Genomic DNA, 26,675 nt, shown 5'->3' on the forward strand with positions numbered 1-26,675 from the left:
CCATCAATGTCTTCTCTGGTTCCTTTCTCTCTTTCCACTCCTTTAGCAGGTTCACGTGGTAAATTTGTCGAGTCTTCTTTCTCTCAGGTTGGAGTATTTCTTCCTAGTGATTTCGTATGGCCCCTGCCATTTTGCTAAAAGTTTGTTCGTTGATGTAGGTAGTAATAACAGTACCTTCTGTCCAGGTTGGAACTGCCGTAGTCTGCTCTTCATATCATACCATCTCTTCTGTTTTGTCTGTGCCTTTTTTAGGTTCTCCATCGCCTGCTCCCTGTAGGTATCCAGCTTGTCTCTCATCTCTAAGATGAACTTCACAATGCTGCTGTCCTCTGCCACTGTTGGAGATTTCGTCCACGCCTTTTAAGGATTTCCAAAGGTCCCAGGACTGGCCAGCCATACAGCAGCTCAAATGGTGCGAATCCGGTGGATGCCTGTGGCACTTCTCTGTAAGCAAACAGTAGGAATGGTAACCACTTGTTCCAGTCTTTACCTGTGTCTGAAACGAACTTCCTCAGCATACTCTTTAATGTCCCATTGAAACGTTCGACCAATCCATCAGTCTGCGGGTGGTAAGGTGTTGTTCTCAGAGCTTTGATGCCTAGCTGCTGGTGAAACTGTGTCATTACCCGTGACATATAGTTTGTTCCCTGGTCTGTAATGATCTCATTCGGGATTCCAACCCTAGAAAACAGTTCAGTAAGAGCTTGAACAACTTTTGATGTGGTCACTGTGCGGAATGGGAAAGCTTCCGGGTAACGAGTGGCGTAGTTGCAAACGACTAGGATGTAGCGATGTCCGGCACAACTTCTTTCAAGTGGCCCTACTATATCCATAGCTATGCGGCGGAAGGGGGTTGAAACAATGGGAAGCGGCTGTAATGGTGCTTTGTCTCTGTGGCGCACTGCACTCGTAGTCTGACATGTGCTGCATGTGTTGCAATATGTCTGGACGTCAGTGTACATGGTTGGCCAAAAGAAACATGTACTGATGCGTGCATATGTTTTCTGAAATGCTAGATGTCCTGCCCATGGTAGTGTGTGTGCTAGGTGTAACACAATAGAACGGACAGACATGGGTACAACCAAACGTTTAACCTCTTTGACCTGCACATACAAAACATCATCAATGATAACAAAATGTTCATCATTCACAGTAGCATTGTTTGGGTTCTCAGCTCTTTTAAATAGTTTTTTCAAAGACTCATCATTTTTTTGCAGCTCAGAAATGTTTTCTGGCATTTGCCAATTCTTAGCTTCTAAACCGTCTAATTGTGCTTTCTTAACTGGCGCACCCAGTTTTTTTAACAGTCTTTTTTGTTTTCTGGTTTTTCTCTCACCCTTGGTTGCACCTTGCAGCAGACTATCATCCAAGTCTGGCAACGGTAGCAAACCAGTCTTAGCTTGAGCACGTGTCACAACAGTTAACACATTTTCAGTTTCATTTAGCCCTGCACAGTTCATTTTGATAGTCTTGCTACACAGTTCATTCAAAATTGGCAGATCTCGACCCAAAATCATGTCAACTGACAAATTAGTGACAACGTCCAAATTCAAAAGATACATTTCATCTTGAATATGAACAAGCACTTCAGCCTTTGGATAGCTTTTAACATCCCCATGAATGCAGCATACCTCTGTGGTATTTGCGTAGTCAATATTGTTTACATGGCATGATTTAATCAGAGAAATTGAACTTCCTGTGTCTAGCAATGCTTTAAGTTCACGACTGTTCACTACCACATTCAACATATCGACACTCTGAGACATTAAATAGTCACTGTTACCATCACCCTCACGTGGTACGTAGCACATACCCGTTAGCTTAGACTTTCTTGCTGGGCAAACTGAGGCTTTGTGTCCATATTGGCGACATGCATAACAGATCAATTTAGGTGTCAGTTCAGTCTCAAGTTCCTGTGTATGTCGGTTATCAGTATTGTGACGAATGTGTCGTGTACTACCTCTTTCAGGTTGCGTGCGCAGACCGGAGCGATGAGCAGTAGCGTACTGCTGCCAGTCCTGTGCTTGGTTCATGTTGTTTTACCCAGATCCTGGCTTCTGGTTTAATGACCCTTAGTAGTTGCTCCAGAATAATCTGCTCACCGATTTCCTCTACCGAATGAATGTCTGGTCGAATCCAGCGCTGGTATAGATGTTTAGGCGATAATACGTTTCTGTCGGAGACTCTACTTCCGGCGTTGATGCTGCTCTAAAGCGCTGCCGATAACTTTCCGCCGACACATTGAATTTCTGCAACAGAGAGTCTTTTAATTGCAAGTAATTATCAGCACTGACCTCATCCATTGCCAGATAAGCCTCCAGCGCTCGACCGGTTAATAGTGGTACCAGCCGACAGCTCCATTGCTCCTTGGGCCACTGCCATGTCTGCGCCAGACGTTCAAAGCGCCGTAGATAGTTCTCCATGTCATCACCCATCTGAAACGGTGGCAACGGCATTTCTGGACGGTGTGCAAACAGGGCCTGGTGATGTGATGGAAGTGCGGGTGGTGGTGGGGTAGGTGGTGGCAGCGAAGACTCCCCTGTGTTTTCTCTCTCAGGCTCTGGTAAAGGGTTGTCTGTTGGTCGTTCCGGTGCCACCTGCACCGCCTGCTGGACCGTCACTCGCAAACCCTGCAGTTCCCGAAGAAACATCTCTTCTCTTGTCTTTTGTGCTTTGAGGAAATCCCTCATCAGGCTCTCCATGTCTCCACTGGACTCCGTCGAAGGATCAAGGCTGCTGTGACACTCTGTAGCTTCCTCATCATCCTCCGAAGACAGCCTACGCCAAGCTGCGTCCTTCACAGCGGATCATAGCCCCGCCTTTCGACCTCTCGTTGTCCTCTTCCGGGTGGCCATCCTACTTCTGACACCAACTGCGACGGCCCGCGACCCACAAACTAACTACTGCCACCTGCTGTGGCACCCTGTGAGCTTCGAGCGGTGATAGTGCGCACTACAGAGTGGTGCGTGTCAGAATGGTTCCCGTGACGCTGTGAGTAATTGTGTAGTGAACCCGGAATGGGTTCACTAACAGGGGTGGGATGCCCAGCACCAAAAAAAAAAGTTCTCAAAAAAATTATGGCCTTATCCCAGAAATGTAAAAAAAGATGGTTTACTTACAAGGATAACGCAAAACAGTTCAGTGCAGATAAATGTACAGTGACCTATTTCCCAAAAGGTATGTACAAAAAAAACAAAGTAACAACTCAATAAAACAAAAACAAAATACGATATATACAACACAAAACAATATATCCACAATATATAAGAGAGAAATCTATGTCACACAGACACTAGATTGGTAAAGAGGATTGCTTACGGTTCTGCCACAACACGCTTGCTAGCCAGGTAAACTGACCCTGTTTCTGAGTCTGCCGTCTCCTTTTAAAGGCTAGACTCCGCCCCCTTTTTGGAGCATACCATAAACAGGTATATTCAGGAATATGTCTACATCACACCATTAAACATTTAAATGTGGCATCCCTAAATATAAAAGCACACAGCTACTAATAATATCTGACATACATACATAAAACAACCAACAATCAGAGGTTTAATGACATATAAATCGCTCCTCTACAACGCTGGCTGTACCCTACAAGCAAAACAATTGGTACGGTTGGCGCTTCAGTGATTGGTGCTGCCATGGCGCAGCCGATGACGTCATAAGCCCGTTTGTAAACGCTCGCTCCGTTTGGCCGGCACAGCACTGAAGACCAACTTTCCCAGACAAATGACGAAACAAAAACACAAAGACACGAACACAAAGGTGTGTGTAAATGTATGCTTAATGTTAACCTGCGGGAAAATGGAGATATGGAATGAATGACTAGATGCGTGCGACATGACAGGGCCCTTTGTCACTAGCAGCGTACTGAGAGGAAAAGGAGAGGTGAGTAGACATATGTATGTGCGTGTCTGTGAGCGTCTGTGGGTGTGTGTGAACCAGTGCAGTCGCCGGAAATGAAGGGAAGAAGCCCGGCTACTTCACACACACACACACATACACACACAGCTGCTGACTGCTCCTGCAGAGGATTCTGGGTAAATCTCTTGTCAGTCTTTAGCTCAGTTTCACTGATGATCCAGAACTAACAAACCCAAACCCAAACCCAGGGCAGAGCGGCTCAGTGAATGTGGTCTGGACTGAGTGGATGAGGCTCATTGTGTCTCCATAGATGTTGTAGAAGATCAGAGTTCCTGCACTGTGATCCACAAACACTCCTATTCTCCTGCTGAGCAGCTCCACTGGGAGAACAGTGCGTGTGTTATTGTGTCTGAATGTGAAACTGGAGAAAGAGCAGATCAAACTCCAGGACTGAGCATTACGTCCAAACCAACACTCATCACCTCCTCTCTTCCTCCTGATGCTCTTATATGACACTGATATACACACACCAACATCTCCACTCCAGTCAATCTCCCAGCAACAGCGTCCACACACACCCTCTCTGCACAACACCTGAGGATAATCATCAAATCTGTCTGGATGATCAGGATACGGCTGATTCTCTAACACACGCTTCACCTCTCGGTTCTCCTCAGACAGTTTGAGTTGAGTGTGTGCTGTGTTTGGATCCAGAGTGAGGAAACAGACATCTGAACACAAGAACACACACATTTATAACCACAGCTGTGTGTGTGTGTGCGTGTGTTTGATTGTGTGTGCGTGTGCGTGTTTTCAATTATGTTTGCGCATGTGTGTGTGTGTCTGTGTGTGAGAGAGAGTGTGTGAGTGATAGAATGTGGTTGTGTGTGTGTGAGGGAGTGTTTATCTGTGTATGTGATTGTGTATGTGTGTGTGTGTGTGTGTGTGTGTGTGCATGTGTGTGTCTGTGTGTGTAGTCCTACATTTGCGCGGTCCTGCTGTAATCCTTGTGTGTGTGTGTGTGTGTGTGTGTGTGTGTGTGTGTGTGTAGTCCTACATTTGCGTGGTCCTGCTGTAATCCTCGTGTGTCCTCCATGATCCAGACTGTAAACACACACAGATGGAGAGAATGAGCTGTTTAGTTTCCCCCTCAGCTAATAAGCTAAAGCTAGCACTGAGCTGCTCAGCTACACGCTCCAAACTCTTGAGCTAAAACACACAACAATTGTTGGTTGAGCCGGGATGCACAATGAATGTAACACAGTGCGTTCTTTTCCTCTGCTGTTGGTGAAGCGAGCGCAGATACTGCTCATGTTGATGGAGACACCCTGCTGCAACATTCATTTATTACAGTGATCACACTTAGCTTTGCCATCGTTCTTCAGCACATGCAGCCTTTGAGCACATGTTGCAGTCCATCTCTAAACTATGTTCAGATGTTCAGAACCAGCGCCCAAGTTCCTGACAGATTAGCAAGTGAAAAATACACAGCAGGATTCTTCAGCAGAGGATTCTTCAGCAGAAATGGAGGAAGAAGTTTCTCTGCTCAGCTCAAATGCTGAAACTGTACAGTGTGTCCCGCTTAATGTCACTGTAACTGAGCCAATACACTCCAACATTTACAGAGGAGATTCATTTCACACTCAATGATTTGCTCTTCATAGACATGACTGGAATACTCTACAAGCTGTATCTTCTGTCTGTCCTCACCCCATAACCCTCACAGAAAACTGAAGCTGATCACAAAAGAGCTTTCTAGTGTCTTTTTAAAGCCATTCAGTATAAAAGCACAAGGCCAGTGTTGCTCCACATACTTGAGTTTGTCCAGTGTGTAGTTTGGATCCTCCAGTTGTTCAGAGAGCAGCTTGACTCCTGAATCTCCTGGATGATTGTAGCTCAGATCCAGCTCTCTCAGGTGTGAGGGGTTTGAAGTCAGAGCTGAAGACAGAAAACCACAGCCTTCCTCTGTCACCATACAGCCAGACAATCTACAAACACAGCAATAGTCCACATCACACAGTTGGACAATCACACATCTCTTTGTGTTGTGAAGATGCTGACTGCTGTTTCTGCTCATGTCAACAGCAGTGATGAACACACACATCCTGATCAGCTCTCCTTATTGATCGAGCCCTCGCATCAGCAAACACACACACTCACACACTCAACAAGGACTCGACATCATCTGTAGAAGTGTACAGAGCAAAGACATTGTTCATAATACACCACATCAAGCTGTAAAGTCTGCTGTGAGGAGGAAGAAGACACACTTGAGCTCAGAAGATCATCTTAAAGTCATGTATAAAACACAACAGGAAATGAGCTGATTTCATCATTTATATTGTGATTCTGTTGTGGACTAAAACAAAATGAGCTCAGACAAACACAAACCCGCTCTCTTCATGTGTTCATCACCTGACCCACAGTCACATTCACACTGATGCTCCATTAGGGGACCTTTATTATGTCAGGAGAGAAACACCTGATCAATATTCATGACTGCTGACTCCTTCACATTCAGCCGTTACCAGATATTGTTTTAGATGAGCGAGTAATCAGGATTATTTCACACACTTTATCATGAGACTTTTATTTGTTTTCAAGAAACTGAAACTGCACAAATATGAGAGCAGCTCAAACCTTCAGCAGGACACAAAACAGCTTCACTTTAGCGTTTAACTCTGCTGCTTTCACACCTCCAGATCCACTCTTCTGCTCTGAAACAGGATTAACACTGGTATAATGTTTATTTGTGTTCTTGCTGTGCTTTACTTTCACACAGAAATGTTGAATGTTGACATCCACAGACAGACACAACCTGGTAAAGTTTTCAAACGGTGAACTGAGACTGCAACTATTAGTGAAATCTATATTAAAGGTCTTCAAATATGATTTAGATTTACAGTAATTGTTTTTCATGTTTAAATCTGATTTATTCTTGTGTTTAAAGCGTTTGTCATTCCTCTACTTCAGTGTCTCAGACTCATTCAGAAATGATTATTAAATGCTGGATTAATGCACAAGAGAGTTTGGCGAACACGTTTTACATCATTTCAAATATATATTATATGTGCGGCTGTATAAGACACATACAGCGCTCAGCATAATGGAGGACAGCCCATTCTGAAAACCAAGACTTTCCTCCATTTCTCAGTCAATATAGGCAGTGTATTCTGCTGCATTTAAACAGCACACATTTATTAAACAGATTTATTTATGAACATCATATTTTAGTCAGCAAACACATTTTGAAATTGAAAGATAATACAATTAATTTCAGGCTAAATATTGCAAAATCCTTACAAAATTTCTCAGACAAAATTCTTCCATTGTATTGCTTCTCTTGATTTTTCCTCTTTTTTAAATTTGTATTTAATATTTTTTCTATAACACATACATTTGAGTGTGCTAGTTTTTACACCGTTATCATGAGTTATTTTGTTAGATGAGCTCCAGATTTGGCTAATTTATTGTATATGCACAAATAATAATATTGTAGAGCTTCCTATTAAAATATGTATGTAAAAGAGAGATTAGTGAGGGCTGTACTTATATATGCTGAGCACTGTATATTGTTCACCCAGAGTGTTTACATGGTCACACAGCAGTAACACAACAAGCATTGAGTTTGGGCTAGCTTCTGCAGATGGACATTGCTGTACACTGCCCTTGATGGGTGAGTGGGGGAGTGTCTGTTGTCTCTCAGGTGTGAATTATTCATGAGCATTGTCACTCACACATACAGCTGAGATCACCCAAAACAAACTTAACAAAATGTAGATCATTGTAATGTTTTCTCTGAATGACAGAACAGAATAATTTTCACACAATTGTGCAGTAAATATTCTAGTCTACAAGACTGCTTACTCTAAAGTCTTGTTCAGGCACATTCAGTCTGGTTTTTATCCTCTAAAACCTACTAACCACACATAATATTTGTTTTCTAAAAAACACAAGCATGTACATCAATATCTCTCACATATTATTGTAGCTCAGTTTGTGCTGAACACAAATGAAACACATGTTGGCCAGTTCTGTTTAATAAGTAGCTGATATAAGCACAGATGTCAGGGCATGTCTAAACATCTCAGGGGTCCCAAAATCACCTCAGACCCCTGAGGGTTAACTACAGGTATAGTATGAGCAGTGTGAAACATAATTACTGATTAACCAGAATTCCTGTTATCTGGGGTTTAGTATCTCCCAGGGTTAACATGTTCAAGCAAGAAGAGCTCTAATATGAAAGTGTCTGACTGTAGTTATTGTAGAGTGGAGAGTCATTTACCTCAGTGTCTCCAGTTTACAGTGTTGACTCTTCAGTCCATCAGAGAGAAGCTTCACTCCTGAATCCTGCAGGTCATTGTTACTCAGGTCCAGCTCTCTCAGCACACAGTTTGAGGATTGTAGAGCTGAAGACAAACTCTCACAGGACCAAACAGTGAGATTACACGTCACCAATCTAAGAAAGAACACATTACTAAAAACCACACTGTTGATGTGATCTGTCTGATGTAACAAAAAAAAAAAATCAATCAGTCAGTCAAGCAGGTTTTTAAACTCAGACCTCAGTGTCTCCAGTTTACAGTGTTGACTCTTCAGTCCATCAGAGAGAAGCTTCACTCCTGAATCCTGCAGGTCATTGTTACTCAGGTCCAGCTCTCTCAGCACACAGTTTGAGGATTGTAGAGCTGAAGATAAACTCTCACAGGACCGAACAGTGAGTTTACAGAACTGTAGCCTGTGTAGAGGACAAAAACAAAATGTTTGTGTTAAACTGGTGTGTTTGATAGTCTGAAGCACATCTGACTGTAGTGACCTGTTTAACTTCACTAGTTAGTGAGCACATCTGCTGATTTTAGCTTTAAATAGTATTAATGTCTATAAAACACAATTAAATGGCTTGCTTCAGATGTTCCAATAGCCCAACTCTTTATTAATGTAACGAGGAGACTGACACGGAGAGATCCATTTTGCAGTATTTAATATACACAGTTCAATCACAAACATACAAAATGCACTAAAGTGCGATCTCACATCAACAGCATTCAATATAGTTCGTGGGGCTGGCGGCTGACAGACACAGAGTGATTTACCAGGCATAGATCAGAGGCAGGCGCTGTGGTTCAGAGTCCGTATAACAAGCATGGGTCGTGGACAAGCAGCGTGGTTTAGAGTCCGTATAACTAGCATGGGTTGAGGGCAGGCAGAAGGCAGCTCAGAGTCAGAAACAGTCCGGGGTAAGGAACAGAAGATCAGGCAGGGAATAACGCTAAGAAATGTTGGCCGTGGCTGAACAAGACTTCGCAATGAACTGGTGTTTGAGTTTGGCTTATAAAGGGAGCGTGGGTCGTTAACTGGATTCAGTTAAGGTGTGTGCACAATCAGTCTAGGTGGATGATGTAATGCTTAGAAGTCCGGGGATGGCGGCCTCTGCTGGCCAGCAAGGGGAATGACTTGAATGTCTTCAAATTCAAAAATTTAAAATTGAAATTCAGTTCAAGTTTAAATTCCCAGTTGGGTGAACCTCCTCTCTGAAACAGACCCCAGCTCTAAAACCTGACTGAAATTTATAAAAAACATTATTATTAAACATGAAATCATTCAGCTGTACAGACACAATCTTCTCTAAAACCTTTGAAATAAAAGGCCAGATTCACAGGATCTGCCCTGGTTTACTGTCCATTAGTCCCTGCCTTGGCTTTATCCTCCTCTCTGTCCACCTGCCTGTCAGTTTCCCCCTCACCATCTGTCCTATATCCTGTCATGGTTTCATTAACCTGCCTCTCCCCCATCACCCTTGTCCACTGTAACACCTCCAGCTGCTGAACTCACTCTTGTTTTGTGTTTTCCTCTGAGGATCATCTGGGATCTGCTCCTAGAAGGGAGCTACAGTACTGTATGTCACGGTCGTGGTTGTCCTGTCCTTGTACTGTTGTGTTGTCCTTGTGTTCTCTGTGTTCACCCCAGTTTTCCCCATGTTACCCCTGTTACTTGCCCAGTTACTCTCCACCCCCTTGTTAACTCACTAGTCTCTGTGTGTTTAGGCTCCTCTGTTTCAGTCATTATATGTTGATCATAGTTTGCTGTATGTGTGTGTGTTTCTCTTGCTTGTGTTTTCTGGTATTCAGCTCTGGCATTTTCGTTGTGTATGGATTATATTTAACATTAGAACTAAACCTAGATCCAGCTCTTGCATCTGCTTTGCCTGCCTGCACGATTAGAAGAAGATATAATAAAAAAGAGGGTGGCACAATGGTTCAGTGGTTAGCACTTTCGCCTAACAACAAGAAGGTCGCTGGTTTGAGTCCCAGCTCCAGTTTCCCCCACAGTGTGAAGACATTTGGTATAGGTGAATTGGGAGAACAAAACTGACCATAGTGTATGAGTGTGTGTCTGTGTCATTGTTACCTTATAATTATCAGCATAAATATGAGTCAAAATAGACAGAATGGAGAAAACATCAGTGTGATCATTTCACTCTTACCAGAAAGAACTTTTAATGTACTGTATCATTTTATAGCTGACTTGTGTGCAATTTCCACTAATAGACAATGTAGTTTACTGGCTTATTTGCTGTTTCTTAAGAGCTATTTCTCCTAAACATTTAATCACTCTCAAGTGGTTCCAAACCTTTATGATCTTTTTTTATTTTGCTTAACAGAATTTTTTTTTTGATAGCTAAAAACTATTAGCCATTGACCTACATAGACCTACAATGGTTAAAGTTTTCTTTCTAGAGTCATATTTTTAATAGGAGAAACAAAGTTTTAGAAAGGTTTATAACCCCTCGAGGGCGAGTAAAAAGTTGTCAATTAACTTTTGGGTAAACTATCCCTTAAACAACAACTGCCAAAACATGAATCTGAATGTTATGAAAAAACACTAAAATAATAAGTAGTAAACAATTATCAATGTATTTTCAAGTGCCAGCAATATCAATATTGTTCATGTTCATTACCATGATATACTACATTATTTGATTTCAGGAAATGTCAACCCAAGCTCATTCTGGAAATGTAGCCCTGCGGACGTTTCAGGAGACCGAGATTTACGTGGCCGGAGGTACGTAAGGCAGCGTTTCGTTTTTTTCAAGCGAACGCTGCGGGGCGGTGTGGCGCCGCTCCGCCCCTCCTCTTCGCGATCGCCGACCAACGGCTCGCCTCCGAGTGGAGGGCTTTCCCGATGCAACCAGTTTGTCCGCTCAGCTCACAGCGTTGCGTCGGTGGAGCGGAGGCCCCGGAGGAGGAGGAGCCGGCCTTGGGGACGATGACCGGGATCGAGTCCGGGGAACAGCAGTTCCGGAAATCAGGAAAGACAAAAAACGGAATCCGAAAAATAAGGGCGAGAACGCGGCGGGATCCGAAAACGCGGTTTAAATCGAAGACGAGGGCTTTTGCTTTTTTTTTTTTTCTGCACGGCTTTTGCGAATCGTCGCTCGGGTTTAGGGAAGGAGGAGGAGGAAGAGGCCTCTTGCGGATCCGCGAAAAAAAAAACACTCGAATACGTACCTCCCGGGATGTAAATCGCGGTCCACAGAAACGTCCGTGGGGCTACATTTACACAATTAGCCTGGGTTAGAAATTTCATAATGAAAGAAAGAAGCACTTTGACTTACAGAGCTCTTGTGGAGGTTTTGATGACTGCTGATAGTCTGATGAGACACTCGTCTGATCTCTGGAATTTCTGAAGCTCAAACTCCTCCAGCTCCTCCTCTGAGGTCAACAACACAAAGACCAGAGCAGACCACTGGGCAGGTGAAAGGTCAGCAGATGACAGACTTCCTCTACTGAGGTGAGACTGAATCTCTTTCAGCAGAGTTTGGTCGTTCAGTTCATTCAGACAGTAGAACAGATTGATGGATCTCTCTGGAGACAGATTCCCTTCAAGTTTCTGCTTGATGTGGGCAATTATTTCCTCTTTGCTCTGGTCTCTGTCATCCTGCTGTGTCAACAGGCCTCGTAAGAGTTGTCGATTGGACTGGAGTGACAGACCGAGAAGGAAGCGAAGGTAAAGGTCCAGATGTCCATTCTCACTTTCCAGAGCCTTGTCCACTGCAGTCTTCAGCAAATCAATCATGGACTCATCTCTGCTGTTTTCTGCTTGTGTCTTGTCATTGCCTAGAATCAGATGTTGATAAAGGGCTGCAATGAACTCCTGAATGCTCAAGTGAAGAAAGCAGTACATGGTACCAAGAATGATCCCCGTCTCCTCCTTAAAGATCTGGGTACACATGCCTGAGTACACCGATGCCTTATAGACGTCAATGCCACAGTCTGTCAGATCGCTCTCATAGAAGATCACATTGTTTCTTTCTAGCTGCTGGAAGGCCAGTTTCCCCAGTGAAAGGATGAGCTTTGGATCCCAGGAGACATCTGCTGTGTTTTCTCCATCATACTTTCTTCTGCTCTGCTGGATCTGAAAGCGGAGAAAGTGTGTGTACATCTGTGTCAGAGTCTTGGGAGATTCCTGCAGTGTTTCAGCATGAGCCCTGTGTTTCAGTTTCAGTATGTTCTGGAGAACAGTGGCTGAAATCCAGCAGAAGACTGGGATGTGGCACATAATAAAGAGACTCTTTGACTGTTTAATGTGATCAATGATTTCTCCGGCCTGATTCTGATCTGTGAGTCTCTTTCTGAAGTACTCCTCCTTTTGGGCATCATTGAATCCTCGTATCTCTGTCAGCCGGTCGATACAGTCAGCAGGAATCTTACTGGCAGCTGCTGGTCTGCTGGTGATCCAGATGAGAGCAGAAGGAAGCAGATTTCCCTTGATGAGGTTCGTCAGGAGAACATCCAGAGAGACTGCTGAAGATACATCACGACACGTCTCATTACCAGCAAAGTTCAGAGGAAGACGACATTCATCCAATCCATCAAGGATGAACAGGACTTTGAATCGTGTGCTTCTTGTAAGGTTCAGTCCTTTAGTCTCTGGGAAAAACTGAGTTATGAGGTCTTTTAAACTTTGTCTTTCTTTCTCCTTTAAGTTCATCTCTCTGAATGGAAGAGGAACTATGAAGCTGATGTCTTGATTTTCTTTCCCTTCAGCCCAATCCAGAACAAACTTTTGCACAGAGACTGATTTCCCGATGCCAGCAACTCCTTTTGTCAGGACAGTTCTGATCTGCTTGTCTTGTTCAGCTGCTTCAAACAAATTTTTGCATTCAACCTGTATCTCTAGTGACTGATGACGTCTGGAAGCAGCTTCAATCTGTCTGATCTCATGTTCAGTGTTGACCTGTTCACTCGCACCCTGAGTGATATAGAGATCTGTGTAGATGTTATTCAGAAGTGTGGAGTCTCCTTGCTGAGCAATTCCTTCAAACACACTTTGATATTTTTTCTTCAGGCTACATTTAAGCTGATTAATGAAGAACAGCTCATCTAAACACAGGAGCAAAGAAACAGAGAGTTTTAGTCTTGACTTTTCCAGCTATATTAGTAAGTGTCAGTCTGACAGATGGTCATAAGTCTCTTACCCTGGAGAGTATCAGCTGCTTGATCTTGCTTCATCTCTCTCAGGAAGAAGAGTGTGAGATCAAGAGCTGCTTCTGTGATAATGCTTCTGTTCTCATTAAACTCCTTTACAAAGTCTTGTCTGTTTTTGTCTTGTAAGATTTTCCTAAAGTTTTCCAGTTGTTTTTTCAGAAATCTGATCATTTTGATCTCAAGATTCTATGATTGAAGAAAAGAGAAGATCGATATTTAAATAAAACATTCATTAACATACAGTTGTACGTCCACAAACTACTCAATAAAGAAAAAAGACATTATAATATGAGTCCGATGAACGCTTGATTCTGATTGGCTGATAAACTTTGTAAGGTGTTGTTATTTTCAGAAAACACAGCTAAAGCAGATTTGGCAGGTTTTGAGCACATGACAGTTCCATATCTCTACACTGAATGATTCCAGTAACTTCACAGTCTAAAATCACACCAAAACACACAGAAAGCTTTGGATCTGTAAGAAACTAGTTTCACACAAAGAAGAAGTTTGAGGACAAAAACCTCACAAATGTCTGGAACACAACATGGCGGCTTTAGCTGTGGGAACATAAGCATTCCAGCAAACATATTTCAATTATTACATTTTGATTTAAAAGAAGTCTAATAGATGCTTACCAATAGCCCAAAACTAGAATAGTCATCAGATATGCAGCAGTGTGAAGTCTGTCTGATCTGTGTGTTTGATGATTAGTCTAGTTCTGGACTATAGTCAGATGTTTAGTAGATTTTTAGGTTTATCAGCTTAAATTTACCTGTTTTGGTCTGGCTATCATTGTTTAGACATCTAATAAAACTTGCAGAATAATCCACTCTGGTCTGTTGAATTATTAGAAAATAATACATAATAAATGTGTAACGTGTGTGAACTATTCACGAGTAATTCAATGAACTGCAGTCAATTATTCCTCACTTGACAAATACTTTTTAATTCTTAACATCTTTAATTACATGACAAATAACAATAAATGTGTTGCAGAAGCAGGATCTTTTCCATTAAACATTTTGTGTGTTATATTTACAATTTAAATATAAATCAAAATGAGTTTTTCATACCTGGAAGATCCACTGGAGATTGTCTGAATAAGAAACTAAATCTGCCACTAGGTGTCTGTAAATGAGTCAAAGTCATTGAGTCATTCACAAAACTGATTCATTCAGAAATAATTATCTTTACTGAATTGTTGGTTCACAATAATATGCCTGAAACAATCCATGTGTGATCAATAATGTAAAACACAAAATACCTTCGGGCAGATGATGGTGTTTTCTCTCTGAGGTCTGGTGGAGGACGATCCATTGACCAGTCACTCTTCAGAGACACAGAGCTGGACTCACATGATCCTGATCTCACACTGAACACACAAACACACCAGAGGAATAAACTGCAGGAGATACTTTAGTCTCCTTTAAAGGTGTATTAAGACTTACAGAAAACAAAATCACTGGAAAAACAAAAAACATTTCACACCCTGCACAAAACTAGCACAAAGTAACTTTTAGCTCAAGGTCTGGCTGATCAGGGGCCTCATGTATCAACGCTGCGTACACACAAAAGCTTTGCGTACCCCAGGTTTCACGCTCAGAATCGCTCACGTTTGGATTTACTAATGATGAACTAAACGTAGGAATGTGCGCAGCTCCACCGCAGCTTTATGGATGGCGTACGCACATTTTTGTGCGTGTCTGTTTTATTTCCATTGGCGACTCCTTGAGGCAGTTGTGTTAAATTGCACTCTACAAAGTGTCTGAGCCTTGCAATGGCAGCTGAATGAGACGGGTTCATCTAGCAGGTATATAAGGTTTCCATACCATACAGTTGACCAGCTAAACATTAAAGCGCAATTTGCAGCAGTAGCCTGTTCTGTTCAAAGTTTCTCTTTTTGCTTGCTTTTGACATTGCTTTTTCGTTGGGTTTTGCCAAAGTAGAGTCATTAGCATATTCATACGGGGGAGGAGGCAGGGAGGGGTTTTGTGCTCGTGCATGTTGCGCTCAGTTTCACGTTCATTCGGATGTACAAAAGAATATGCGGGAGATTCGGCGTATGCAGTGTTTCATACATCTGAATTTTTTCTGCGTACGCACATTTACAGCTTTGTGCGTACGCAATGTTTTAGTATGATTTCCACGCAAGTCTTTGTACATGAGGCCCCTGGTCTGTTAAACAGATTAGACTTACAGTGCGTACAGAAAGTGTTCAGACCCACTCTTTGTTCTATTGCGGCCATTTGCTAAAATCATTTAAGTTCATTGTTTCCTCATTAATGTCCACACAGCAGCCCATACTGACAGAACAACACTGACCTGTAGACGTTTTTGCAGATTTATTAAAACAGAAAAGCTGAAATATCACATGGTTCAGACTCTTTGTTGTGAACTCAGCTGCTGTCCATTTCTTCTGATCCTCCTTGAGATGGTTCTTCACCTTCAGTTGAGTCCAGCTGTGTTTGATTACACTGATTGGACTTGATTAAAGCCACACACCTGTCTATATAAGAGCTTACAGCTCACAATGCATCTCAGAGCCAATGAGAATTATGAGGTCAGAGGAACTGCCTGAACAGCTCAGAGACTGAATTGTGGCAAGGCACAGATCTGGCCAAGGTTACAGAAACATTTCTGCTGCACTGAAGGTTCCTCAGAGCACAGTGGCCCCATAATCCTTTAATAGAAGATGTGTGGGACGACCAAACATTTTCTAGAACTGGCTAAACTGAGCTGTCAATAGATCTGTCAAATGCTCTGATCCACTGATTTACAACAAAATAAATGTAAAGGTATTGAAGCTTCATGAAGCAGCGCTCCAAAATTAGCCATCAGCTCTTTTTACTGGAGTACTCTTGTGGATTAGTGGTGTGTTACTCGTTCATGTACACTCAGTGCGTGTTTCGCTGGTTTGTGTTTTAATCTTCTGTGTTTATTGTGAGCTGTCTGGATATTGGATTACTCTTTGTGGATTACCCTTGATTATGAATGATTGCTTGTTTTGTCCCCTTGCCTGTCTAAAAGATACTCTGAATAAGAAACTAAAACCATCACCAGGTGTCTGTAAATGTCTTAATTCACCAAAAGTCATTGAGTGATTTGATTAATCCAAACAACTGATTCATTTACTAATGACTCTATTTTCTGGATTGTTGGTTCACAATAACATGTTCAATACAGTCCAAGTGTGTTCAGTAATGTAAAACACTAAATACCTTTTGACTGATGAGGGTGTTTTCTCACTGAAGTTTGGAAGATTGCCACCTTTAGACCAGTCACTCTTCAGAGACACAGAGCTGGACACACGAGATCCTGATCTCACACTGAACACACAAACACACCAGAGGAATAAACTGCAGGACAAACTTCAGTCTCCTTTACAAGAGTTTATCAGACAAATATGAATTTGTTAAGTTTAATTCAGCACAAACTAATAGTTGACTGAAGGTCTGTCTGTTGTCATGTTAAAATAATGGTGTAAAAACAGAGTCAATACCTGTGTTTCTCTGAGAGAGAGTCCTTTACTCGCTCCTCTGCCATACTGCAGCTAACACACCAATGCAGACATTAGCAGAGCTTTCAGGAAACAATCATACATACATACATACATACATACATACATAAATATATATATATATATATATATATATATATATATATATATATATATATATATATATATATAAATATATATATATTATATATATATATATATATATATATATATATATATATATATATATTATATATATATATATATATATATATATATATATATATATATATATATATATATATATATATATATATATATATATAGTCCTTAACATGAATGCAGTTGGTTTAACCCTGATCTGACATCTCAGCTGTTTCACATTTGATTTAAGGTAAATGCATGTTATATAGAGTTTATCAAGAGAAGTTCAGGTTCAGCCAATTGTTGATGTAGTGAGTAATAAAATGTCTCTCTACTAAAGAGGTTATTTGGTTAATGAGTTACTCTGACGGTCAAAGGTTAAATGCAGTGTTGTTTAAGGATCGTCAGCTTGTTGTTTTTCAGCAGCTTTTCTTCCTGTTCAACTGAAGGTCGTGACTCTGAATGTTTAGAGTTATATTTAATGCTGAATTATTGGACACTATTGAGTCAGTCTGATATAGAAGAGCACAAACACTTTAAAGTGATTAAAAATAAAGCTTTTAGACACAGTGTTTAAATCACCGTGTTTGACTCAGTGTTTAATCGGTGTTTGAGGATTTGATCTTCAGGATCAGACATTTAAATCACACTAACACATATAAATCCCCTTCATCATCTCCACAAATCAGCGTAATGTAGAAGTGTTAAACTCACATGCAGAAGTACAGACACTCTTGTGCAGCAGGAACACAATCTGAGCTCTTTCACTCGCTTCACTAAAACACACCTGTGTGATCTACAGGTATATCCTGAAATATTATTGGCTCCACTGACATGAATATTCATGAGATTCTCCTGACTGTGGGTGTGTCCTGAAGACGAGTGTGTTGAAGGAAGATTTAGAGAAGGTATTTAAGATGAAATCTGAGAGGTCTCTGAAGAATATTTAGAGCAATGTTGAACCTATAAAATAAGATTAGAGAATTCTATATAAATGAGTACACCTCATACAGATCTCTCTGTTATATTATTATTATTTTCTATAGGACACTGTTCAATAATATTTAATAAGTGTGTTTATACAATAGATTAGTCAGTACCAAAGGCAAAACTGAACTAACTGAACAAAATAACTGAAGATCACAGTAAAGAAAAACAGCACACACAAATGAATAATGTTTAACCAGAGGAAAATCAAGAAAACCATTAAACAGTATTACATTTAGTTCCAATGTTGTAGTTTGTCTTTTATTTATTGTTTGCAGCACATAACTTGAATGTACATGTATTATCTCTCTATTTCTGAAGGTGTTTTTAAACTATTTTTTAATATCTGTTTGTCTATATTTGCTGTTAGAAATATTATATATATATATATATATATATATATATATATATATATATATATATATATATATATATATATATATATTATTTTTTTAAGGCAGTGTATTTATTGATGCTGTGCATTGTATAGATACAGTATTCAGCATTTGAAATGGTTCAAAATGTTTTTTTTTTTTTAATTATCCTAAGACAAGAACAGGACAGCTTTGATGGCTTATTGACTCATTTACTCATTCACTCATTTACAATAGAGATGGTTTAATACCCTTTTTATTCATAATTTCTAAAAAGTTCAGGATAAAAGGTCAATAAAAATGTAAATAATTTTCCTCAGAAACTGGAAGACGGGGTTGATAAGTATTTGTTGTGTCAAATGATTAATTAATATCAGTAAAAGTATCTAACTTAGCTGTTTTTATTCATTTAATTGTTCTTTTGATTATACGTTTGAAATTGACTTTTTAAATTAAATACAGATAACTTAATTATCTTAATTGAGCTTTACAGTAGCTCTTTATTGAAATCAAGGAACGATAAAAACTTTTAGATTGGGTTTTTAGTGATTGTGGTGTTTTCCAAATAGTGTAATAATGAAGGTTCACGATCCATAAACAAGAGTATTTTAATCAGTTAACATGAGATAACTTTGAACCAGAATAGTTTAGTTTAATAACAACTGAAACAGTGATTTAATAATAGTTTCTGATTTATTTTACGAAAATAAAACATTGATAAAAATACATTATTACATGGGTAATATCTATATATAATATTTTAAAATGGCTTTATTTACTTTATTAAGAGTATGTATATATATATTTTGATAAAAGACAATGAATGCATGTCATATATTCATGAAGACACTGATGTAGTGTGCAGAGGTAAACTGATATTTACTTATCAAGATATTCTTCATCATTTAAATAACATTTTTATTCATTTTTATGCTTGTGAATGACTGAACCACAAATAATAAATAGTCAAATTAAATCAGAGGGGATGATTGTGCTAAATATTCTATTAATAATGTTTTTAAAATGAACATATTTTCATTTTTTAGCTTTTTACAATTGCTGGACATGTTTTGTCCAATTATCTCAAGAGTCAGTGACATATATATATATATATATATATATATATATATATATATATATATATATATATATATATATATATATATATGTGTGTGTGTGTGTGTGTGTGTGTGTAGGGAATATGTTGAAGCATGAGACAGGATGTTGTGATAAATGCGGGAAAATAGCTAGTCATAATGATATTTGTTTTCAAGATAGCATTAAAACATATAAAAAATGTATAACAAAAATAACAAATGTCTCCGGAGGTAAAGTTTAGGTTGTTTATTAATATATTCATGTTGTTCAGTTTTGTAAAATCCTTTTTAAATTTGTTTTACATTTCAGTCTTATTGAGTTTTTTGTTTTTTTTTACATGTTTAATGTAGCCTACAGCATATCAGTGATGACCAACTCGTCGATTGCAATCGCCTGTTAGATCTGATACTTTTGCTGTAAAATATTAGAAAAAATAGAAAATTACATTAACCATTATTGTGTTGTTTTAAAGCACCTTTCTTCTTCATTTTACGTTTAAAACATAATATTAGGATTCCTTGACGAATAGAAAAAATAACTTATTTTATTATTCTTTTTTTTTTCTTTCTTTTTTGAAAGAAAATTTATATTTTTATTCAGCAATAATGTTACGTTGATAGTATTTATATTTTGAATAATAATTTGCCAGAATTTAATCAATCAATCCTGTAAAAATATCATTGAAAAACATTTAACATCACAACTTTGACAATACACTGAAGGATCATCCGACATAATAGTGTCAAAAACTTAAACTTGGCATCACATAAACAAACTTAAAGTATATTAAAATAGAAAAGCATTATTTTAAATTGTAATAAAATTTTCTTAAGATTAACCAAACCCGAACCTTTCATAATAATAACACAAACAGTGATGTTTAATCCTAAAACGTTGAATAGCCTAATGTTATTTGAAATAAAAAAAATGAAAATGTGCTTTAATTGTCAAATCTAAACTGAAAACTAAAATCGCCAGTAGGTGGCAGATTGTCACTATTACAGTTTTTCCCAATTGTTTACACACAATTACTTGTACTTCAGACACAATGACAATAACATGTGACTGATGCACCAACCTTCAGAACCAATTCTGCTGAACTACAAGCACAATTCCTGCTTTACACCCATATTGCAGGTTTAAAACACACTTTTTTAAAACACTAGACACAATTCTCTGCATTTGGCACAATTTTCATGCAGAAAATCTCTTGTTTTTACAAGGAACACACTGTCATTCACAATTCTAAAGTCAGTTTTCCTACTTTGCATACTAACTCATCACATGAGTAAACACCTGTCACACAGATTTGCAATTTAGAAATCAGAGCTCATCTGGTTCATAACTGGTTTACTGCCCACCCATGTTTTATTTTTTAGCTGTTTATCTCCTTCCATATTCTCCATTCCTTAATCCCATTGAAGATTTTTTTTCCTGCTTGGGGATGGAAAGTGTATGCCGAAATCCACACTTTATTTATTTATTTTTTTACTGTAACTGTATTCTGTAAATCCTTCTGTTGATGGTATGTAGACCACATTATGTGCACCTTTGTGTTGGTTGGGATGAACACTGTACACTGTTTTTGTTGGGTAAATACAGTAAAATATAAGTGGTACAGTGTGTTTTGTATAAAAACAATATTCTGAAATATTTTATGATGCACTTCTGTAGGCCTATGTATGTCTGTAGTTAGTGTAACACTGAACGAAAAAGGCTGACAGTAAGTCATTATGATGAATGGAGAAGAAGTGGTCATAGTGTTTTACATTCAGCACATCAGTGTTCAACTGATCCTATAAATGTCTATTGATGTGATGGTTTGTGTGCGTCATTTAAAAACAAAATACCATGTTGAAAAGAAATTACATTGTTTTGAATGTAATGTTTCATTTTGCAGGAGAATTGAAGGGTTTCACCCTAGAGTTCTGACAATATGAGGCATGCTTTCAGAAAATGTGTGTAATCAATTGGGAAAAACTGTAAATTGTGTGGATTTCGGTCATACACACTTTCCATCCCCAAGCAGAAAAAAAAAATCTTCAATAGGATTAAATAATGGAGAATATGGAAGGAGATAAACAAATAAAAACATGGGTGGGCAGTGAACCAGTTATGAACCAGATGAGCTCTGATTTCTAAATTGCAAATCTTTGTGACAGGTGTTTACTCATGTGATGAGTTAGTATACAAAGTAGGACAACTGACTTTACAATTGTAAATGACTGTGTTCCTTGTTAAAACAAGAGATTTTTTGCATGAAAATTGTGCCAAACGCAGAGAATTGTGTGTAGTGTTTTGAAAAAAGTGTTTTAAATCTGCAATTTGAGTGTAAAGCAGCTTGTAGTTTGGCAGAATTGGTTCTGGAGGTTGGTACATCAGTCACATGTTGTAGTCATTGTGTCTGAAGTACAAGTAATTTTGTGTAAAAAAAAAAAAAACTGTAAGTGAGTCATTGTTCATTTACAGTTTTTTTTTTTTTTGATTGCTCAAGCACAATTTTGAAATGAAGGCTAATTTTGTCAAAACACTACACACAATTTCCACATCCATACACACAAACAACAGAACACATCAGAACTTATGCAAAATGAAACACTTCATCCAAAACTTTACAACACTGTAACAAAACACAATTTTAACTCCGTACAGAACACACACGCCTCATTCAAGATAAATCCGTTTGCTTCATTTACACACTGCGGTAATCAATCTTAAACACTCGTATAATTTCTAACTGACTAATACTGATATAATCTGGGTTTGGTTTGTTTCAGAGATATTGCTATAAAGTACATGAACATACTGTATTCACCAAACAGTGATAGACTGAAAGCTAAATATTGCCCTATCCTAACAAATACCATACAACAAATGTAAAAAAAAAAAAGTGTTTTATTCAGCTTTCTGGTGATGTGTACATTTCAATATAAATAAAAAATTACCATGCCCTGTCTCCTGTTTACCAATCTTCCTCCCCTCCATGCTTCCTCTTCCATACTGCAACATTGGCTTCCATATTTATTGAAGATTATTTATTTATAGCTCCTGTAAAACATATTTATTGAAAACTAATAATTATACTACTGTAAAAATTTATTGAAGATAAATTTAATAGTTTATACCTAATACCCAGTTACAGTTTCTCATGATTGCTAACACACTAAAATTAAACTTTTCCTACAATTAGCAAAACCATACACTCATGGAGCAAAACACAAGGCTAGATCTGCACAACTGTAAGCACATTGTCAGCTTCACACTTTTTGCAAATTACACACAGTCATTTGCAAATCACTAAACACACTTGAATGCTTTTGACACAGAAATTTTTCATAATGGAATTTCCTTGCAATTTCGAAGCAAAGGCCTTCAAATGAGCACACACATGAAATATAGGTCAAACACAGCCATCAGGTGTGCACACACACTGCTGCAAAACTGTAGACACACCAGTGAGCTGTAACCACAATAAAAGAAGCAATATAGGTATAACCATATATGGCATACCAAAAAGCTATAAATAAGAAAGGTAAAAAGCACTTAATTGCAAATGAAACATAACTGAGGAGAAGTGAAAACACTGATAGAGAATGAATAGGTATAATAAAGCAGGAATAAGTGTATGCAATGTGCTGCAAACCCTTGAAGCAGACGCAGACATCATGTTTAAGCAGCGGAACAGTAATGTGGCAGACGACATGTTCGGCAGACACACACGTCACGTTCAGCAGATGCTGAATCTGCCTCGTAATAAAGCTTTAGCTGCATCCCACACAGCAAATTCATTGGTGTTAAATTTCAAATGTTGTGGTAATTCAGAGTAAAGTGTTAAAATTCTAGAGTTAGATAAAGGTAAAATAACCCTCTCAGCGTTAGAAGCTGATTTGCCTCCTTGTCACACAGAGTAACGTATCTACCTTTGTAGAAAACTCTTGTATTAAAGAAACTAATCAGAGTGTCTGAAATCTCGCCACACCCTCATTCACCAGGCCCTTAAATTGGTCAATTAGTTTAGTCCACTAGACAGAGTGAATGACCACAAATAAGTGAATTCAGACACCTGCTGTTGAACACCTGCTGTTAACAAGCACAATCACTGAAGGAATAAGAAATTGAAGGAAGAAATGAAACTACAGACACAGCCTCACACCAAACCAACTGAATTAAAACAGAGGATTAAACAACTCCATTAAATAATAGCATAAGCAGCTTCACTGATTACAGTTTGACTTCATTTCTGTAAGAATATTTGACAATGAACAGAGGTTATATTTTTTTTATTAAAAATATTTCATTTGACCTCACCATCATGGAGATCAGAGGCTGCTTATTTGAGCTCTTGAAGCTTTACTCTTATATTCTAATGTTTCTCTGACTGCTATAGCTGTGTTTCTGAAACTCATCAGCTATAGCAAGAAAGGTCAAGAGATACTATACTGTTTATGCTTAATTGTTATAGATAAAGTTTCAGGTGTTTAATAAGTTGACTCATAAAAATATGCAAATATAGTTGTATTAAAACTGCATGGGACAATACTTCTGGCTGTTTGCTGCTCTTCATAGAAGATTCAACAAACAATTAGGATGCCATTAATAATTAACCTGTCATGCACTAAACATTCAAGCTCCAGCTTGCTCATATAACACACAGACATCAAGAATCAGGATATGAACCTCAACCGTGGTTGCTAAAAAAAAAGCTGCATAGTTCATGCCGCAATGCATGCTGGGTGCCAGCATAGTACAAAGCTCCCAGCATGCATTGCAGCATGAATAAATTATGCAGCTTTATGTTCTTACAATCTCTTTCTTTTCCTTTATTTTGTGTTGTTTTTGGGAGGTGATATTTCAGTAGTGTTTTTTTTATTGATTTTTATTTATTTTTTTGTCACCATTATTGAGATTCAAAGACTAATTGTTGATGTCTGGGTGTTTTTGAGTTCTGCCATTGATCAAACATTCTCATTGTAAATATCGCTTTTGTTTTCTTGGAGCTTCAGTGGTTTCATTTATGTATATTATTTATTTCTCACACACAACTAATATGATATTGATTTAGAAAACGGAAAGGATGGCTATGATATCATAAATAATCTCTTCAGACTGACACTTTAATTTTCTTTCAGCTTTTCATGTTATATGTATAAATAGTGTAATTAACACTAACTATAGCAGCCAAATTAAAAGACATTTATAGCAAGAAGTTGAAGAGCCTGACTAAAGCAGACTCTGTCCTCCATCATGGTGACTTCAAATGAACAACAGAAGTTTCATTAAGAGCTTTTGTTCACATGACAGAAATAAAGTCAAAGGTCAGTAATAGGTGAAGCTCCATGATAAGTTGTTTAATGTGATGAGTTTTTTTAAAGATGTTGAAAAATAACTTTTTTTATTGTATAATTTGTTTTATTTTTATTGATTATTATTTTATTTAGAGTTTTTTTTTCTCAGTTGATTTCATCTTTGGTTTTGGCTAGTGTTTTTCTGTCCTTCAGTGATTCTGCTTGTTAACTGTTGTTCATCAACAATTCTCAATCATCCTTTAATTAGTCACTTAATTGTCTCATTAACTTCATTACTGTCTGAGTGTTCAGCCCTCTGTAGTGAGGACACTAGTGGGGATTTTGCTCTGGAATTTAAGGCTTACGTGTGTTCGAATGGAAAATACAGACTATGGGATTTGTTTTTAACAGATATATTCTGGAAACTGAATTTACAAATCTAAAATGTTGAAAACAGCAGATTACTGGCAAACCCAGCTGCTGGTATTTTTCCGTAAAATCTAAAAATGAAAAAAAAAAGAAAGAAAAACAGCAAAAGGGTTTTTGTGTCACCATTGTGGAGGATAATAGCGTCTCTGTTCAAGTCCAAGATGAACTGAGAATATTTGATGTTATGCTGCATCTTCTTTTGTTTAAAGGTAACTGTGTAGTTACTAATGCAGTCAAAATCTGTTTGCTACTAGCAATCACACATGAAAACATTATTGCATCTAAAGACTTTACATTTTCGTGCACTAAGCTATGATTTTGTAAAATAAACAATGTGTTAGTTCATGAAATATGGTTAATTTTTGTAAATTTATACAGTTATATAAAACTTCTATGTTTTTCACAGAAACATTCTGGCAACCACAGCTGCTGGTATTTTTTGGAAATTTAACAGATATTTTACACAATAAGAGTTTGTTAATTAACACTCTCTTGGTGTTGACAATGTTAACACTTTCAAAAGTGTTATTTTTAACACTTATAGTGGTTCCCATAAAAACTCTGAGGGACTGTTAATTTTAACTCCAAGGTAGTTAAATCTACTATCTAAAATTTGCAGTGCATAAGATTATAGGACTTACTTCCCCATTATCATTCTCTAAGTATAATTTCTGATTTAATTTGGGCCACTACTTCTGTTTTCCCTAGTATACTTGTATTTTGCCTGTGTCTGTCCCTTGCTAAACATAAAAAAAATATTTAATCCTACTGTAAACTGCATGGGGTGAAGAATAATAGGAGTATTCTCGTTTTGAGGGGTGAAGATCTTTTCAAACATCTAATACTCCAAGATCTTTTAATGAATTCTTAAAACTTCTTAATTGAGCCGTTTGAATTATTTTATTATTGGAAGTGTCTTTTTGTTGGTTATGAACTATATTGAAATCATCTGCACATATTGTTATTCCCTTAGTTTCCATAGCCAAAAGGTTGATAATTGTATTGAACAGCGTTTTACTGCCAGGGGGTGCATATATATTTACTAAAGTGATTAATTGTTTATTTAGTTTTCCCTGAAGCAAAATATATCTGCCTTCTTTATCTGATATCTCTATTAGCAACTCAAAATTAAGAGAATTATGTATTGATATTGAAATTCCCCTTTTATTATTTTTCCTAAAAGAACTATAGAAAGTTTGTGTATATCCAAATTTATTTTAAGTGTATCATGTTCAGATGGGGAAAAGTGTGTTTCTTGCAAGAATATGATTTGTTTTTTTTTTTACGTTTTATTTTTGCTATAACCTTACTCCTCTTAATTGGGTTATTTAACCCATTTACATTTAAAGATGCAATTTTAACATATCTCTGCATGGTAATTTCAGAAAGTTAAGTTGGCAACCTTTAAAACTAACAAAAATGATAATAAAAATAAACAAAGAAAAAAGAACATTGGCTTTCAAAGTTGTGGACCACGTTTGACCCAGCAAAACCCAGCTCCAGTCCT

At 38.1% G+C, this 26,675-nt stretch overlaps 1 protein-coding gene and 2 long non-coding RNA genes across 3 annotated transcripts in view; 1 reads left to right on the forward strand and 2 right to left on the reverse strand.

The window, feature by feature from the left end:
* Nucleotides 1-26,675, reverse strand: part of LOC141381752 (uncharacterized) — a 537,547-nt gene that overhangs the window by 157,869 nt on the left and 353,003 nt on the right. The window lies entirely within an intron of this gene.
* LOC141381781 (uncharacterized) overlaps nucleotides 1-26,675 on the forward strand; it is a 157,920-nt gene that overhangs the window by 59,817 nt on the left and 71,428 nt on the right. The gene's annotated exons all lie outside the window — the stretch shown is intronic.
* On the reverse strand, nucleotides 1,078-17,751 carry si:dkey-261o4.8. Its single transcript, XM_073947385.1, has 12 exons — nucleotides 17,710-17,751; nucleotides 16,855-16,905; nucleotides 16,574-16,681; nucleotides 14,620-14,727; nucleotides 14,429-14,483; nucleotides 13,346-13,541; nucleotides 11,483-13,250; nucleotides 8,432-8,605; nucleotides 8,153-8,326; nucleotides 5,682-5,855; nucleotides 4,925-4,971; nucleotides 1,078-4,598 (listed from the first exon to the last, which is right to left on the reverse strand). The coding sequence occupies exons 2-12, from the start codon at nucleotides 16,896-16,898 to the stop codon at nucleotides 4,063-4,065; spliced, it is 3,384 nt and encodes a 1,127-aa protein (XP_073803486.1). The 5' UTR covers nucleotides 16,899-16,905; nucleotides 17,710-17,751; the 3' UTR covers nucleotides 1,078-4,062.

This window comes from Danio rerio, chromosome 4, assembly GCF_049306965.1.
Source record: "Danio rerio strain Tuebingen ecotype United States chromosome 4, GRCz12tu, whole genome shotgun sequence".
Lineage (NCBI taxonomy): Eukaryota > Metazoa > Chordata > Actinopteri > Cypriniformes > Danionidae > Danio > Danio rerio.